General features: G+C 38.5%; 1 protein-coding gene across 1 annotated transcript; it reads left to right on the top strand.

Moving 5' to 3' along the window:
* The first annotated feature begins 115 nt into the window (after nucleotides 1-115).
* Nucleotides 116-16,944, top strand: LOC138315709 (zinc finger protein ZFAT-like). The gene is made up of 15 exons (XM_069256937.1): nucleotides 116-194; nucleotides 1,187-1,436; nucleotides 1,884-2,141; nucleotides 5,356-5,448; nucleotides 5,812-5,946; nucleotides 8,537-9,088; nucleotides 9,367-10,206; nucleotides 10,866-11,306; nucleotides 11,718-11,946; nucleotides 12,329-12,441; nucleotides 12,756-13,035; nucleotides 13,340-13,688; nucleotides 14,096-14,192; nucleotides 15,906-15,982; nucleotides 16,301-16,944. The coding sequence occupies exons 2-15, from the start codon at nucleotides 1,268-1,270 to the stop codon at nucleotides 16,586-16,588; spliced, it is 3,921 nt and encodes a 1,306-aa protein (XP_069113038.1). The 5' UTR covers nucleotides 116-194; nucleotides 1,187-1,267; the 3' UTR covers nucleotides 16,589-16,944.
* The last annotated feature ends 142 nt before the right edge of the window (nucleotides 16,945-17,086 follow it).

Consider the following 17,086-nt stretch of genomic DNA (forward strand, 5'->3'; position numbering starts at 1 on the left):
TATACAGAGTGTAAAATATTGATATAAGTGGTAAAATTATGAGAATAATCGGAGAAATACTTTAAATTTATTAACATGTTTTAACATTCGGAATCAAACACGCCATTCCTTCTGTCACGTGATCCGATTATATTTGGCAGCCATTTGTCAGCCGCTACAAGAAGAAGAAATAAGTACAGAAGACAATTTATCAGGTTAAAACAGAATTGTTATATCTAATCAGATATTGTATGATAGCAAAAATTTATTGACGCTCTAAAACATGAAATTTATACGTTTTTAGAATGCTCCCAAAATAAGTTGCTAGCTTTCTGCACGACAAAATTGATGTTGAGTCAGTTTTCAAGACAAATGTGTACGGGAGCACTGTTTCGAACTTCGTCAGAACTGTGAGCTTTCAAATCCAAACTTAAGAGCATTTTAAGAGACCCAATTTATTGTCTTCGAAACGTAGTTGATTAATGAGAAAATGATTCTCATTCCTTATAGTTTGAAAAAAAAATGTGTATGGGGCCATTCACAGGGTAACTAATTACTAAATTTCCATATATGGTGTCATGTGGTTTATATTGTTAACCTCCTTAATACAGATAGATAAGTCATTGGTTAAAAAAAGAGATTAAAACTATTGATTACAAAAAAGAGATTAACCAAAAAGATTTTCTAAGATAAATTATTACCATGGAAAGTTATTTTGTTTGTTATTTAAGTTCTTTAATAACTCACAGGATTACTACAATTTCAATTAATTTCCTCAAATTAACATGGTACCTTTTCTTTCAAACATAGTACTAATATGGTTAATACACGAGACCTTTAAATAACTTAATATTTCTTGGTTATTGGTTAACTCAATCATGATCAACAGCTATATTTATATAGTAATTTTCTTGTAGAAAAGTTACGTACATTGTTCCTTTAAGGAGTGAAAGAATTAAAGATTGACATACAAAATTATTTAGTAACATTGTCACGAATGTAGGGTATCATTGATTCGTTTATTCAGCTGGGGCGAAATCATTTTTGGGATCCAATAATAATTTTGTTAAAAATTAAACTATACTCAGTTAGTTGTTTCTGACAAAATCATACTTTGGTGATCACATTTCCAACACTTAATGTATGTATTTGGAATAATGAAAATAATTTTGAATTTGAAAAGTATTTTGATATTTCATATTGACAGGTAAAATTAACAGAGATGTTGAGCATTGCTTGATGATCTTGGGTAGCTCAGGTGTAACCAGCCTTAACAAGACAAGCAGTCATGCCAGCAGCAGACTTGTTTATTTGTGGCTCCTGCCATGCAAACTTCAGTGACATTGACAGCTTTATGCAGCACAAGAAGGAGCCTTGTGGGCCAAAAAATACAGGCACAGAGGTCTTCACTGGTTCAACAGATGGAGGCACAGAGACAATCATACCCCTCAACGTCGGTCAGTATGTCAGATATATACTGTAGTTTGATATGTGAGATTAGAGTTTGACTGGTGCCTACACTCTTCATGCATTATTAGGTTCACATCTAAGTATTTGTTCCATTATTTATTCCAAACAGTATATTGTTAATTATATGTATGATAATTAACTACATTCTTAATTAATCAGAATCCTGTTTTAAGTTTTAGCGTGTAAAAATCATATACCTTTCTAGACCCTAGTTAGTAATATCTGTCTGACATGACAAATACTGATATAGAATATGATTATGATCAGACTTACTCACCAGCTATGAGCCTTCCTCCAACTTGTAAATCTTCAAAACTTGGCTATTGATGTAGAACGCCACATAGAAATAATCAAACTATTGTGTTGTAATGAATGTAAGATAAAAATTACCCACTTCAATAAAGAAAACATACCTGTATGTTGTCCTTTTACAGAGACACTGAACAATGCTGTGATGACCTGTACTGAGCCGACCGATGGTTCAGAACCTCAGACAGTGATCATTATACAGGGCAACTCCAACGAAACTACTGATCTCTCACAGACCATCACAATGCAGGGCACCTTCTCTACAGCAGAAGATGGGCAGACAACATTCATCCCTGATCCGTCTACCTCTACTGCTGCTACGGGAGTACAGTCCAACCCTGTACCTAATCTTACAGAGACACCAACACAGACTCCAGTATCAGGTAAGACTGACCACATTCACCCCTGACCTGTCTACTGCTGGTGTCCAGTCCAACCCTGTACCTAATCTTACAGAGACACCAACACAGACTCCAGTATCAGGTAAGACTGACCACATTCACCCCTGACCTGTCTACTGCTGGTGTCCAGTCCAACCCTGTACCTAATCTTACAGAGACACCAACACAGACTCCAGTATCAGGTAAGACTGACCACATTCACCCCTGACCTGTCTACCGCTGGTGTCCAGTCCAACCCTGTACCTAATCTTACAGAGACACCAACACAGACTCCAGTATCAGGTAAGACTGACCACATTCACCCCTGACCTGTCTACTACTGGTGTCCAGTCCAACCCTGTACCTAATCTTACAGAGACACCAACACAGACTCCAGTATCAGGTAAGACTGACCACATTCACCCCTGACCTGTCTACTGCTGGTGTCCAGTCCAACCCTGTACCTAATCTTACAGAGACACCAACACAGACCCCAGTATCAGGTAAGACTGACCACATTCACCCCTGACCTGTCTACCGCTGGTGTCCAGTCCAACCCTGTACCTAATCTTACAGAGACACCAACACAGACTCCAGTATCAGGTAAGACTGACCACATTCACCCCTGACCTGTCTACTACTGGTGTCCAGTCCAACCCTGTACCTAATCTTACAGAGACACCAACACAGACCCCAGTATCAGGTAAGACTGACCACATTCACCCCTGACCTGTCTACCGCTGGTGTCCAGTCCAACCCTGTACCTAATCTTACAGAGACACCAACACAGACTCCAGTATCAGGTAAGACTGACCACATTCACCCCTGACCTGTCTACCGCTGGTGTCCAGTCCAACCCTGTACCTAATCTTACAGAGTACACTAATCTTACAGAGACACCAGTATCAGGTAAGACCTGACCACATTCACCCCTGACCTGTCTACTGCTGGTGTCCAGTCCAACCCTGTACCTAATCTTACAGAGACACCAACACAGACTCCAGTATCAGGTAAGACTGACCACATTCACCCCTGACCTGTCTACCGCTGGTGTCCAGTCCAACCCTGTACCTAATCTTACAGAGACACCAACACAGACCCCAGTATCAGGTAAGACTGACCACATTCACCCCTGACCTGTCTACTGCTGGTGTCCAGTCCAACCCTGTACCTAATCTTACAGAGACACCAACACAGACCCCAGTATCAGGTAAGACTGACCACATTCACCCCTGACCTGTCTACCGCTGGTGTCCAGTCCAACCCTGTACCTAATCTTACAGAGACACCAACACAGACGCCAGTATCAGGTAAGACTGACCACATTCACCCCTGACCTGTCTACTGCTGGTGTCCAGTCCAACCCTGTACCTAATCTTACAGAGACACCAACACAGACCCCAGTACCAGGTAAGACTGACCACATTCACCCCTGACCTGTCTACCGCTGGTGTCCTGTCCAACCCTGTACCTAATCTCACAGAGACACCAACACAGACCCCAGTACCAGGTAAGACTGACCACATTCACCCCTGACCTGTCTACTGCTGGTGTCCAGTCCAACCCTGTACCTAGTCTTACAGAGACACCAACACAGACTCCAGTATCAGGTAAGACTGACCACATTCACCCCTGACCTGTCTACTGCTGGTGTCCAGTCCAACCCTGTACCTAATCTTACAGAGACACCAACACAGACCCCAGTACCAGGTAAGACTGACCACATTCACCCCTGACCTGTCTACTACTGGTGTCCAGTCCAACCCTGTACCTAATCTTACAGAGACACCAACACAGACTCCAGTATCAGGTAAGACTGACCACATTCACCCCTGACCTGTCTACCGCTGGTGTCCAGTCCAACCCTGTACCTAGTCTTACAGAGACACCAACACAGACCCCAGTATCAGATAAGACTGACCACATTCACCCCTGACCTGTCTACTGCTGGTGTCCAGTCTAACCCTGTACCTAGTCTTACAGCGACACCAACACAGACCCCAGTATCAGGTAAGACTGACCACATTCACCCCTGACCTGTCTACCACTGGTGTCCAGTCCAACCCTGTACCTAGTCTTACAGAGACACCAACACAGACCCCAGTACCAGGTAAGACTGACCACATTCACCCCTGACCTATCTGCTGCTGGAGTACAGTTCAACCCTGTACCTAGTCTTACAGAGACACCAACACAGACCCCAGTACCAGGTAAGACTGACCACATTCACCCCTGACCTATCTGCTACTGGAGTACAGTTCAACCCTGTACCTAGTCTTACAGAGACACCAACACAGACCCCAGTATCAGGTAAGACTGACCACATTCACCCCTGACCTGTCTACTACTTGTGTCCAGTCTAACCCTGTACCTAGTCTTACAGCGACACCAACACAGACCCCAGTATCAGGTAAGACTGACCACATTCACCCCTGACCTGTCTACCACTGGTGTCCAGTCCAACCCTGTACCTAGTCTTACAGAGACACCAACACAGACCCCAGTACCAGGTAAGACTGACCACATTCACCCCTGACCTATCTGCTGCTGGAGTACAGTTCAACCCTGTACCTAGTCTTACAGAGACACCAACACAGACCCCAGTACCAGGTAAGACTGACCACATTCACCCCTGACCTATCTGCTACTGGAGTACAGTTCAACCCTGTACCTAGTCTTACAGAGACACCAACACAGACCCCAGTATCAGGTAAGACTGACCACATTCACCCCTGACCTGTCTACTACTTGTGTCCAGTCCAACCCTGTACCTAGTCTTACAGAGACACCAACACAGATTCCAGTATCAGGTAAGACTGACCACATTCACCCCTGACCTGTCTACTGCTGGTGTCCAGTCCAACCCTGTACCTAGTCTTACAGAGACACCAACACAGACCCCAGTATCAGATTAGACTAACCACATTCACCTTTGGACCGTCTGCTGCTAGAGTCCAGTCTGCATGTATGCAACCTTTTACTGTACATTAGAACAGTACATTCAGAAGTAAATAAGAAAACCATTAGGTATAACAAACTGATAATATTATTTTATATAATTCAATTAAACATCTGTGACAAAATACTGCTTGGATGGATAAACAAGCTATTATACAAAGAGAAATAACTCATATAAAATTGATGAAAACTAAAACATTAAATAACTCCTAATGAACCAATGATAGTCTTTTAGCGAGCATATTTTTATCATTGGCAGGAAAGAAAAGAGGACGACCAAGGCTGCAGAAAGGAACTGTTCGTAAACAAGTGGAAGAAAAACCTCCTTTAAAGCCATCTAAACCAGAAATCAGTAAGCAAGAACATTTATTCAATTTGTTCTTAATTGGATAATACTATCATCAGAATATTCCATGACTACAGTTACATACCTAATATATTCAATGAATACAACTGGCTGACAGAAGCACTATGGTAAAATAGAGAAATACATACCATAAAATAAAATAATTCTCCAAGACGTGGAATGACATCAACATCTACTGTTGGTTACATACTATCAATTAATCATGATGCCTGGTAGTTGTGCATTTTACCAATACCTTCAATACAAGAATCAACTTTTAACCCTGAATTGATACAAGATTTTGATATTACTTCTACTACTAGTAATGATTAGCTTCGATAATGTGTTTTCTGTGTGTGTCTGTTACAGGTTCTGATGGCCGGTTTGTCTGTACAAGCTGTAAACGTTCGTTTACCAAAGAGAGGTTCTTTAATACACACAAGTGTATGGGAACGACTGACTACATAGACCTCACCAGGAAACAAGTCATTGATCTGGAGTTAGGTAAAATTGGATCTCTTCATATTTACAGATAAGACTTTTTTAAAATCTATGTGTTTTAACACAAGTGTTTGTCAACATTCAATCAATATACAGTAAAAACCCCTGTAACTCGAACAGCAGTATGTCAGTAGTTCGAGGAATACAGGGTATTCGACTCATCCGAGGTGGCATATCGAGTCAAATTCGGGTCTGAAACATGACAAACATACTCCCATAACTAGAGTCGACTGGCAGCCTTTTTTTATCGAACGCTTTGCGACTGTCGACACACGATGCAAAATAACATTGTTGGAGCACAGGTGTTCGTTTCAATATAATATAAGTATAATACTGGTCAAGGTCTATAACTCGGCCGTCCATATACACTACCCATTCAGATAAAGTTATATTAACCAGACTAAGATATGAATAGAATACTCTCAATCGCAGCCAGAAATTTATCTTTAATTTGGTATAGATACATATATATCATCCGTAAAATGCACTAGGTATCCAAACATCGAAAACAATAGATTCAACGGTCGGACACTGTGGTTCTCCGATAACACCCAGGCTCTATGGGTAGCTCAAAAACCACTGCAATGTCAACATTTCAGCTTCATATGAATTAAAGTTTGGTAAAAACAAACTTACCGCTATGTTAGTTTTTAACTATATACCATCCATATGCTCAATACAGCCTTTTGAATTTCCGAATGAAAAAATGTGTGTCTCTAGCCGTCATGTTGATATGTGTGTAGTACATTTGTTATTCGATCTCGGCGTTGATTGGTCAATTTAATTTCGAGAGCCAATCAACGCCGACAAAACAAATCTACTGCACCACATACTTACATGGCGGCTAGAGACATAAATTTTTCAATCGGAAATTTCAAAGGGCTACGTTAGGCAAATGGATGATATTTATCCATGGATTTACTAACCGGTAAAGTTTGTTTTCTACCAAACTTTTTATTCTATAAACGCTGAAGTGTTGACATGCAGTGGTTTTGAGCTACCCATTAGAGCCCTGGCGTGTTTATCGGTAGGACACCACAGTGTCCGACCAGTTGAAATCTATCTGTTTTCCGATGTTTCTGGATACCTAGTGACATTTATACGGCATGATATATATTGTATCATATACCAAATTAAAGATAAATTATCTGGCTGTCGATTGAGAGTATTCCTATTATCATATCCTATACGGTTTGGTTAATAATCATACTTTTTCTGAAATTGGGTAGTGTTATATGGCCGGCCGAGTTATGGACCTTGACCCAATATTATACTTATACCTATATTAGAAACGAACACCTGTGGTTGGAGTATGACAATGACATTTTAATTACCCTATCTTTCAGCATTTTGGATTTCTTTATTTAAGTGTTTTATTGATTGCAATATCAAGTTGAAAATATGTATAACATAAATTAAGCGTTTGAAAATGCTTACGAGAAAGTCCTAAATCAAATGTCATTCACAGCGGAGTAAGCGATCGTCATTTAGGTCAATGTACAATCCATATTGGTCAACAAGGAGTACTCCGAGTACATTTTCAATTATTTAATTATCACAAGTCATTTAAAACGTTTACAAAATACATACTCACAATAAAGTTATCAACCAGCATAATTACAGACATAAGAAACAATATCTATAGATGTCTATTTTGTAAATACGAGTAAAGTTACAAAATACAATTTACGGGAAAAGATACGGAACACACTGATAAAATGTACTTTGCTTATCATTTCATATCATTTACATCTTTCGATAAATAAAATTGTGTGAGCCTGTTAAATGAAAACAACAAAGAAATCTAAAAAAATGAACTGATATAATTAGGTGGACATGAGCAATATATTCCGCCTCTTTTGTGATTACACAATGTGTAGTTTCTATTAACACAGATTAACAACTTCCGTATTCGAGAGAAACATCAATAATTTAATGCCTTTTCTGAAATATTCAAATAAAGTTAGCATCAAATAACGACTTGTGATCGTGTAGGTAGGTAATAATGACACAGTTAATCCCTTAATTACCTAAAGGCAACCTGCGTAAACACAAGATTGGGAGCAATTATCCATGTCAGTTGGTGCAGTCAGGTGTGACACAGGTAAAAATATCTCAAGGGCCGAACACCTGAATACATGGGTAAATACTATGTATTTGATGAAACGGGGACATATTTCTGTTCTAGGAATAAGGGGTATTCGATGAATAGAAGTTCGAGCTATCCAGGGTTTTGTTAGGGACACGGTCGAGACTGTATGACCAGTTCGGCGAATAGGGGGTAATCGAGGAATCTGGGGTTATACTGTATATCCTTTAGATATTTTTTGGATTTTGTAAGGTGTATATTAATTATCAATACACTAAAACTGCCATCTAAAATCAAACAGCAAATCAACAAAATAAATTTCATGGTGACTGCTAATAAAACCAGGGGCTACAAAAGAGTAAGTGTTTTGGTGAAAGTTTATAACATCTTCAGTGTGATGTAACAATTCAATTAATTACATGTATATACATCCTTGTTAAAATACATGTGTTTTGTAAGAGTTTGGACGACGACTAAGTCATTAAGTATGATTTTATATTTCAGAGGTAGATGAGATTGAAGAGGACCTAGAGTCAAAAGATGACCACGTGTATCATATAGAGGAAGATCATCCATCTGACATAGAGGAGGAGGAAAATATAGAAGATGATGACGATACTGATTTCAAGGTAAAAGAGCCACCTCAGAAAGCTGCTAAAACTGACGAAGACTGGGAGAAAGAAGCAGAGAGTACAGATAGTGTACAGGTGTTAGCAGATCCTGACGTAGATAATACACGTACAGAAAAACCAGCTGACCATATCACCGACTTACCAATATTCACGTCGGAGGAGGAGAAAATTAAGTTTGAACAACAGATGAATGTAGACCTAAGTGGTGTTGACTCCATGTTTAAACAACACGCTATAGCCCAGGACCTGAACGAGAAGGCACCCATGACGACGCGGATGGTGACCACGTCGCTGTCTCTCTTCTCCTGCTGTGTATGTGATAAAATCTTTAAAACTCTGTCACACATGAGACTGCATTGTCTGATCCATACAGACCTAAAACCTTTCAAGTGTCCCAAGTGTAAATATGCTTCCAACTCAAAAGGTTTGTATGTGTACAGTTTGTTTTCCAATTTTGAAATTAAAATGAAATCAATTTTCTGTTGAAAAGATACAAGAATAAAAGTTTTGCCAGTAATCAAATGAAAAAGACATCTTTCACACCTGTTGATTAATAACAATACAAAATGTTTTATAAATGATCTGTAGGTGTATACTGTGGTAATGTACATTATATTACAAATATCTATGGAGTTGTCTGTACATAAGAAATAATATGCCTTACAAACATGTAATACATGCTCGTACTTATTCTTGTTGTAGGTAACCTATACACTCACATGAGAAAACACACCGGTCAATATTATAAGTGTAGTGAATGTGACTTCAAGTCTGTCAACAAAAGTCACCTTCTGGAGCATGCGGCCACTCACAACAAGAAGAAGGAAAAGTGTGATATTTGTAAAAAGTCCTATAAAACATTGAAATCCATGATCAACCATATAAGGAAATATCACGGTACTACTGCAAAGGGACGAGAGTACTTGGCCACCTTCCTACAGAACCCTACTAAGGGCTCGACTGTCATTCACCAGTGCCACGTCTGTAATCGTAAGTTCAAGAAGAAGGTTGACCGAGACCGACATCTGTTTGTACACGACATTAAAGACATTCCTAATATACAACACTGTGAGTTGTGTGACTACACGGCCAGTCGCAAGGTTTATCTCGATAAACATTACCAGAAACATCGCGTCATATACCGATGTGTGAAATGCCACGTTAAGTTCCTTAGTACTGTACGTCTGATTGACCACTTGACCAGTGTCCACCTCAAGGTTGACCTGACAAATAAGTGGGAGGAGTTGTTTGAGCAGTGTATTAACTACAGTCTGTATCTACCTGAGCCTGATGAACTTTTAGAAATGAAGGAGTTTATCAACCTTCCCCCAGAACTTTCCAGCTCTGTGATGAAGAATGAAGCCAGGTTAAGCTCAGAGCTGGATGAGATCTGTGCAGATAAATCTGTAGACGCTGGCAATGTGAATGGAGGTGCTGGTGATGTGACAGAGGGTCTGGTCACTTTACAGGGACAGGTGACCAACGGTACTGGTCAAGGTGACCACAACCCTGAAGGGGAATCTCTACTGGTCAAATCTAAAGGTAAGGTAGCATATTTACAATTAAAAACATTTTAGTGTTGGGGTAACAATTCATCATATTATCAATAGATTACATTTAACATTCATCTTGTTATACCCTGGCCTTAGACAATCGTTTCTATATAAACTCTCGTGACAAAAATGCGAATAAGTGAACTGTTCCGTCGAGCTGTCCAAAGAACTGTTTAAATGTGCTGTTGGACCAGAGTGACGTCACAACTACAATTTGTGACGTCAATGCATTGAGTCAATGGGGTATAACAAAACAGTTATCGACTAGGTTTTAAGCCAACAGATGATTTGTTGAACCCTCAAACTAACTTCGGCCTCGGGCAACAGTTTGCCTTTTGGTCCAACAAATCATCTGTTGCCCTCAACCCCAGTCAACAAGTCAACTGTATAATATTAACAATAGATTATTTGATTGATTAATGACCAATTAAAAAAAATCAAAACAAATATACAGTATATATTTGAAACAACTTCAAGTCTTTGATAGTTTCAGTTATTATCATTACCCCCAGTAATTTTATGTTTCAACTACAAGTTTCATGCAACTTAATTGTAATGCCAAGTTTTGGCTTTTACTAACACATGGTTGAAGTGTCAGTTAACTAATTGCATATTAATTAAATATCTGTGTTTCATCTCAATGTTTAGACAGTACTGATAAAGAAACCTCTGAGGAAAGCAGTAAACCTGATGATAAACCTGAGGATACTTCTACTGAGGCTATGGACACCGAGATCAACTCATTGGATTCCACAGCAAACAAGGATGATACGGCTATGGAGACGGAGACTAATAAGGAGGATACCGTGGGGGAAGAGGAGAGAGACAGACTGGCCGAGGAGGAGGGGCTGGACGAGGGAGGTGATGAACTGGACGAGAATCAGCTGGAGGAGCTGGGAGATATAGGGGAAGGGACAGGAGGTGGTAAGGCAGCAAGTAAAGACCTTATAGAGCGGATGGGATACCGCATGATGACCATGGACATCTTCCATAAAATGAGGGAAACTTTCGGTACAGAGGAATGTGAATACTGTGGCAAATTATACTACAACAAAGTGGACTTTGATACACATCTACGAACACACACAGGTAGGGATCCATTTTCATTTTCATAACTCATCAGTTTCTTTAAATGTGTAAGTGGAAGCATAAGATCAGGGGAAAGGTTAGGGTAACAACAGTATCTTTGCAATTGATATAGTGGTAAGATACTTGCCATCATAGTCAAAAGTTGCTAAATCATATCACAGACTCTGTATACTTCATTTAGACATACATTTGTCTAGTACATACCAGTACTTGTATCAATACTACACTGAATGAATTTTGGAAATGCGTTTTTTTTTTTTTTACAAAAAAAGTTAATATTGACATAAATGGGGGACATCTTGCCTAAAACCCACTGATATCGGATAGCGACATACACGACTGTTTATTTTGAAAAACAACCTTACTTTCATTAGTATGTTTCCTATATCAATCTGACCTTTGTGACCTCAGGAGACAAGCCATTCCCCTGTAACATATGTGGGTACCGTGGCCTGACCAAGGAGAATCTGGCGCGCCACAAGGAGAAGGAACATGAGAAGCTGACGTTTCCATGTAAGGAATGTAACAATGAGTATGTGGCTAACAGTCGTTCACAACTGTGGAACCATACCATGAAGCACCGAGGTCTGCACGAGGCCATGGGTATAGAATGTCCTACCTGTAAATCTAAGTTTGAGAAGTAAGTGTCCAGTATAGGCAGATAGTCACTCAGGGGAACTGTTGGCCTGGTATGAAGTGCATTTAGTGATCTTACCAAGGCACTGTTAAACTTATTAGATACATTTAGGAAAGCTATATGATAGATATTCTGGTTCCTTTAGAAAGAAATTATAGTGTTTGGTAATAATCAAGCTGAAATATCTATGTAACCGATACAGGCCCTCTGGACCTCTTATTTCAGTTTATTGATTAATGAAATGCAAAGCTTTGAAAATCTACAGATGTATTTGAAATACTATTTACTGTGAAATATTTAGCAGTGCCCTAGAAATGTTCCAAGAATGTCTTTATATTGATATGAATGTGCTCTTTTATTACACTAAACTTTTGACATTTTCTAGCATGAAGAAATTGAAGGCTCACTTTGGTACTGATCATCGTGATTTAAATCTCGACGAGCAGCTGAAAGTCACTGGATATAAGGAGATCAAACATCGCACACAGGGCAAAATGGGTAAGTATGTAAAACTACATAGAACATTAGATCTCCAGATCATGTTATTGTGTAAGAAAGGAATAAAACTTATTGTATGCCTATATTGGGACACTTGCTTCCCATACCTGAATATGTATTGACCAATATCCTTTAAGGACAAAGATGTTTAATATGATGATTTTATTATATTTACAATCATGCTACATTACTCTTCAAATATATATCGAATGTAAAAAAAACTGATGTCAATTGTCGATAAACTGATGTCAATGCTGGATAAAGTGATGTCACATTCAGTTATCAGTAAGGATTTTCTTTTTACATACATTTAGGTCGTAGGTCCTACAAGTGTCCTTACTGTGATAAAGTGTTTATACGAGCCAACTCTGAACTGCAGAAACACATCTGGATCCACGAGGGGATCAAACCGTACAAATGTCCTTTATGTCCCTACGCCTGTCGTAGTAAAAACAATCTACAGGCCCACATGCTGCGACACACAGAGGAGAAGCCCTACTCCTGCTCCGAGTGTGGCAAGGCCTATAAGTCACAGACTGCCTTACGGTGGCATGTTAGATCTCACAAGGATGGAAAACTTTTTAAATGTGACAGGTAAACACAAACTATTTCATTCCCCATATACTCTTGAATATTGTTATGCATACAATAAATCAACTTTGTCACATTCATTACACCTGTACATCCTAACAGCAAAAAACACAAAAAACATTTTGATTTTGTAAATTTCTGATAACTACATGTACTACAAATGTATTGACTTTTGTACTCTGTAATCACAGCTGACTATGGTATTCAATCATTTAAGCTTCTATGTTGAAATACAAATCTACACATTTTATGGTGAAATTCCATATTATTTACCACGGTGTATACATTAACCATTAATGTTTTGCAGGTGTCCGTACGAGGCTACACAGAGGAGCCACCTGAAACGTCACCTTCAGACCCATGAAGTAGTGAAGCGGTTTATGTGCATGCATTGCGAGTTTTCTGCTAATACTATAGGTTATATGAAAATCCATTACACACGGCACCACAAAGGCGAGACTTTTGAGTTTCCCAGTACCACTGAGTTGGAGCCGGAGAAGCAGGTGGTGATGGTGGACTCCCAAGCTTACCGTTGTCTCAGCTGTGACTATCTGTTTGGTAACATGAGTGATCTCAAGCGTCACCTGAAGATCCGACACAACCTGCAGGTACAACAGATACAGGGACTAGAGGATGTGCCTGTCAGTGAGGTCCAGGTATGGGGTTTAATTTCTTCAGAGAAATCAGTATCATGTGCTAGACTGTAAAAGAATAACTGTAGGAGGAAATTTTAATACCGTTTGGGTGAAAAGTGAATATATTAAAGAAGATTGTCAACTGTTAAGCAGCTATCAAAAATTCGACATCAAATAATTTTGATAGGAATTAATTTTAAGAGATTATTCTCTGCATCAATCGTTACTTGGACTTCATTTAAATTTTGAACAAAATTATTTGTGAACCTATTTTAACAAATGAACATCTTTGTGAAAACAATTTTCATTTCTTTTAAATGATTTTACTTCAATCTGCTGTGTTGAGTAAAGGAAGCCAAGTCTTAAAGTTTAAGGTTTGAATACCAGTCAGATGAATTGTTAAAACTGTAAATTATTTTGACCTACAGGTACTTCAATGTGCAGATGACGATCTAGGCTCCACCATTGTAGAACAGGTGGCAGAAGGGGAGACAACCACAGCTATAGTAGAACCTAGTCAGACAAGTAAGATTCCTATGTATATACTTTACTTTAAAGATGCTACACGGCTGACGAATGGTATTTTTACTGAATCAAAAACCGGAGCAGACGATTAAGTATTTTTTTTCAGTCACAAAAGTTACTCGCTTTACACCATTGATTACCACCAAATAAGAATTTGAGCTTCTTATTGTACTTCAGTATATTAGTCATTAAAGTGAATAGTCGGGCAAAGAAAACCAGTCTAAATGCGTTCATTGGCCTTCCAAAAGTTCTCACATATTAATACGACGGCCAAGTTCTGCTTAGTTTCCCAGTTCTGACCATTAAAGTAAAGAAAAGTTGAAAGCATTGAAAGCTGCGTGGAAATGTAACCACGGACATAGTGAGCCGGGAGGACGTTTTAGAATTTCCATACTTTAAATTAATTTCTTCGTACGCAGACAGAATTTGACGAGAGATTTTATTTTTCCATTTCATAAGAAATTATACTTTACATTCCCACCATTTTTACCAACTTTAGCCATCCTTGCCCGACTGTTCAATCTGCTGTTTAGTAAATAATTAAATTGCATCCCGAAAAAAATCCATGAATACCAGTCAGATGAATTGTTAAAACTGTAAATTATTTTGACCTACAGGTACTTCAATGTGCAGATGACGATCTAGGCTCCACCATTGTAGAACAGGTGGCAGAAGGGGAGACAACCACAGCTATAGTAGAACCTAGTCAGACAAGTAAGATTCCTATGTATATACTTTACTTTAAAGATGCTACACGGCTGACGAATGGTATTTTTACTGAATCAAAAACAGGAGCAGACGATTAAGTATTTTTCTTCAGTCACAAAAGTTACTCGCTTTACACCATTGATTACCACCAAATAAGAATTTGAGCTTCTTATTGTACTTCAGTATAATAATATTAAAGTGAATAGTCGGGCAAAGAAAACCAGTCTAAATGCGTTCATTGGCCTTCCAAAAGTTCTCACATATTAATACGACGGCCAAGTTCTGCTTAGTTTCCCAGTTCTGACCATTAAAGTAAAGAAAAGTTGAAAGCATTGAAAGCTGCGTGGAAATGTAACCACGGACATAGTGAGCCGGGAGGACGTTTTAGAATTTCCATACTTTAAATTAATTTCTTCGTACGCAGACAGAATTTGACGAGAGATTTTATTTTTCCATTTCATAAGAAATTCTACTGGATACATTCCCACCATTTTTACCAACTTTAGCCATCCTTGCCCGACTGTTCACTTTAGAAATAATTAATTGCATCCCGAAAAAAATCCATGGCACTATGCTCTATATGAAATGAAGTACTGATTGCGCATGCACCAAAAGTAAAACAAATTATTAACAATGTATTTTTATGTTAATTTGACAAATATATACATAATTAAACATCAGTTATTGCTCAAATTATGAGTATTGTTAATGATGTGGATCATTTTAAACATAAAAAAAAGAAAATGAAAATTGGTACAAAGCGTAGTTGTTATAAGGAATACAGAACACAATGACACGACTGGGGGAGTTGTAACATCTGTAATGGTTTACAATCAAAATGTTATTAATAAAAATGTAACACTTTGTACAATGCTTAAAATCTATTTCAAATTTAAAGATAAATCTTATAATTAACTTAATTCTTATGTATGTGGACAGTAACTGTATTATTTACGTGTTTGTGTTTGATTTCCGTTCAGATGATAATGGTATTTTATTTTACAGTGGAGACAAACAATTTAGATGAGAAGACACAGTCTGCTGTCAGTATATTACAACAGATCATCGACATGTCACAACAGGTAATCAGATCTCAAAAAATGCTAAGATTCAAAACATTATTTGCTACATTTCTAAAATATGTTTATAAATGAGAAAAATCTCTGATAAAAAATATTGATATTTAAAAGTTTTCTTGTATTGGTTCAGGCCATGGTGGTCAGATGTTTAAGGTTTCCAATATTTGATCAGAAGGTACATATCTGGGGTCCATTCAGATTTCAAGTATGAAGGTAGATGACATTAATGCCCTATGGACATATATAGGTCTACACATGATCATGTTTTCCTCAATTACCTTTAATGACAATAACTCAAATAGTCGACTGTTTCCACTTCAGGGCGGGCAGCCATTTACAGTCCAAGGAGAGGATGGGGAGATGGTGTCAGTAAATCCTGAGACTATCATTGTCCAGCAGGAAGGCGAAGAGGTACTGCTGACCGACGGCGAGACGGGACTGGAGGGAAACCAGCAGTATGTCATCCAGTATGTCACTCCAGAGGAAGCAGAGTTTGACCAGCTTGACCACGCCTCACTGGTCGAGGTCCAAACTGTTCCCGAGGAGGTGGAGACAATACAAACAAGTATTGTCATGGATGAAGCTAATGTAGCCATGGAAACAGAATAATTATTAGTTCTGTCAATAAACAATGCTTGGAGCCAAAAGAGGAAACAGAAACAAGTTCTGTAGCCCTTGTTATTTAACAAAAGTGGAAGTGTCTATCATTATATAACATCATTTAAAGTGCTGTTGGGTATTTATTGCTGTTTACCTGTATAGGGAATATCTACTTCATTATTGCATCAGAGATCTAAACTGTGCTTGGAGCAAAAGCTTTCAGTGAATTACACTAGTCATGGATCTTGGGTGAAGTATTATACACTTCTTACTGTTTATCATCACAATTTGTAAGGAAGAACTCCGTCATGTGTAAATATTTGTGACAGACACACTTGTTAAAAATAAATCAGTTTTGTTGATAATCTTATTTTGTTTATTTTATTTAAGTATTAAATGATTAAAACTGACCTTAATTTTTAACATGAAATAGGGGTTTTGTAAATTTGTACTGTTGAACCATGTAATTTTTGGGTTAGCAGAACTGTGGTAAAACTTGTGAGGTAA

This window comes from Argopecten irradians, chromosome 2 (assembly GCF_041381155.1).
Source record: "Argopecten irradians isolate NY chromosome 2, Ai_NY, whole genome shotgun sequence".
Taxonomy (NCBI): domain Eukaryota; kingdom Metazoa; phylum Mollusca; class Bivalvia; order Pectinida; family Pectinidae; genus Argopecten; species Argopecten irradians.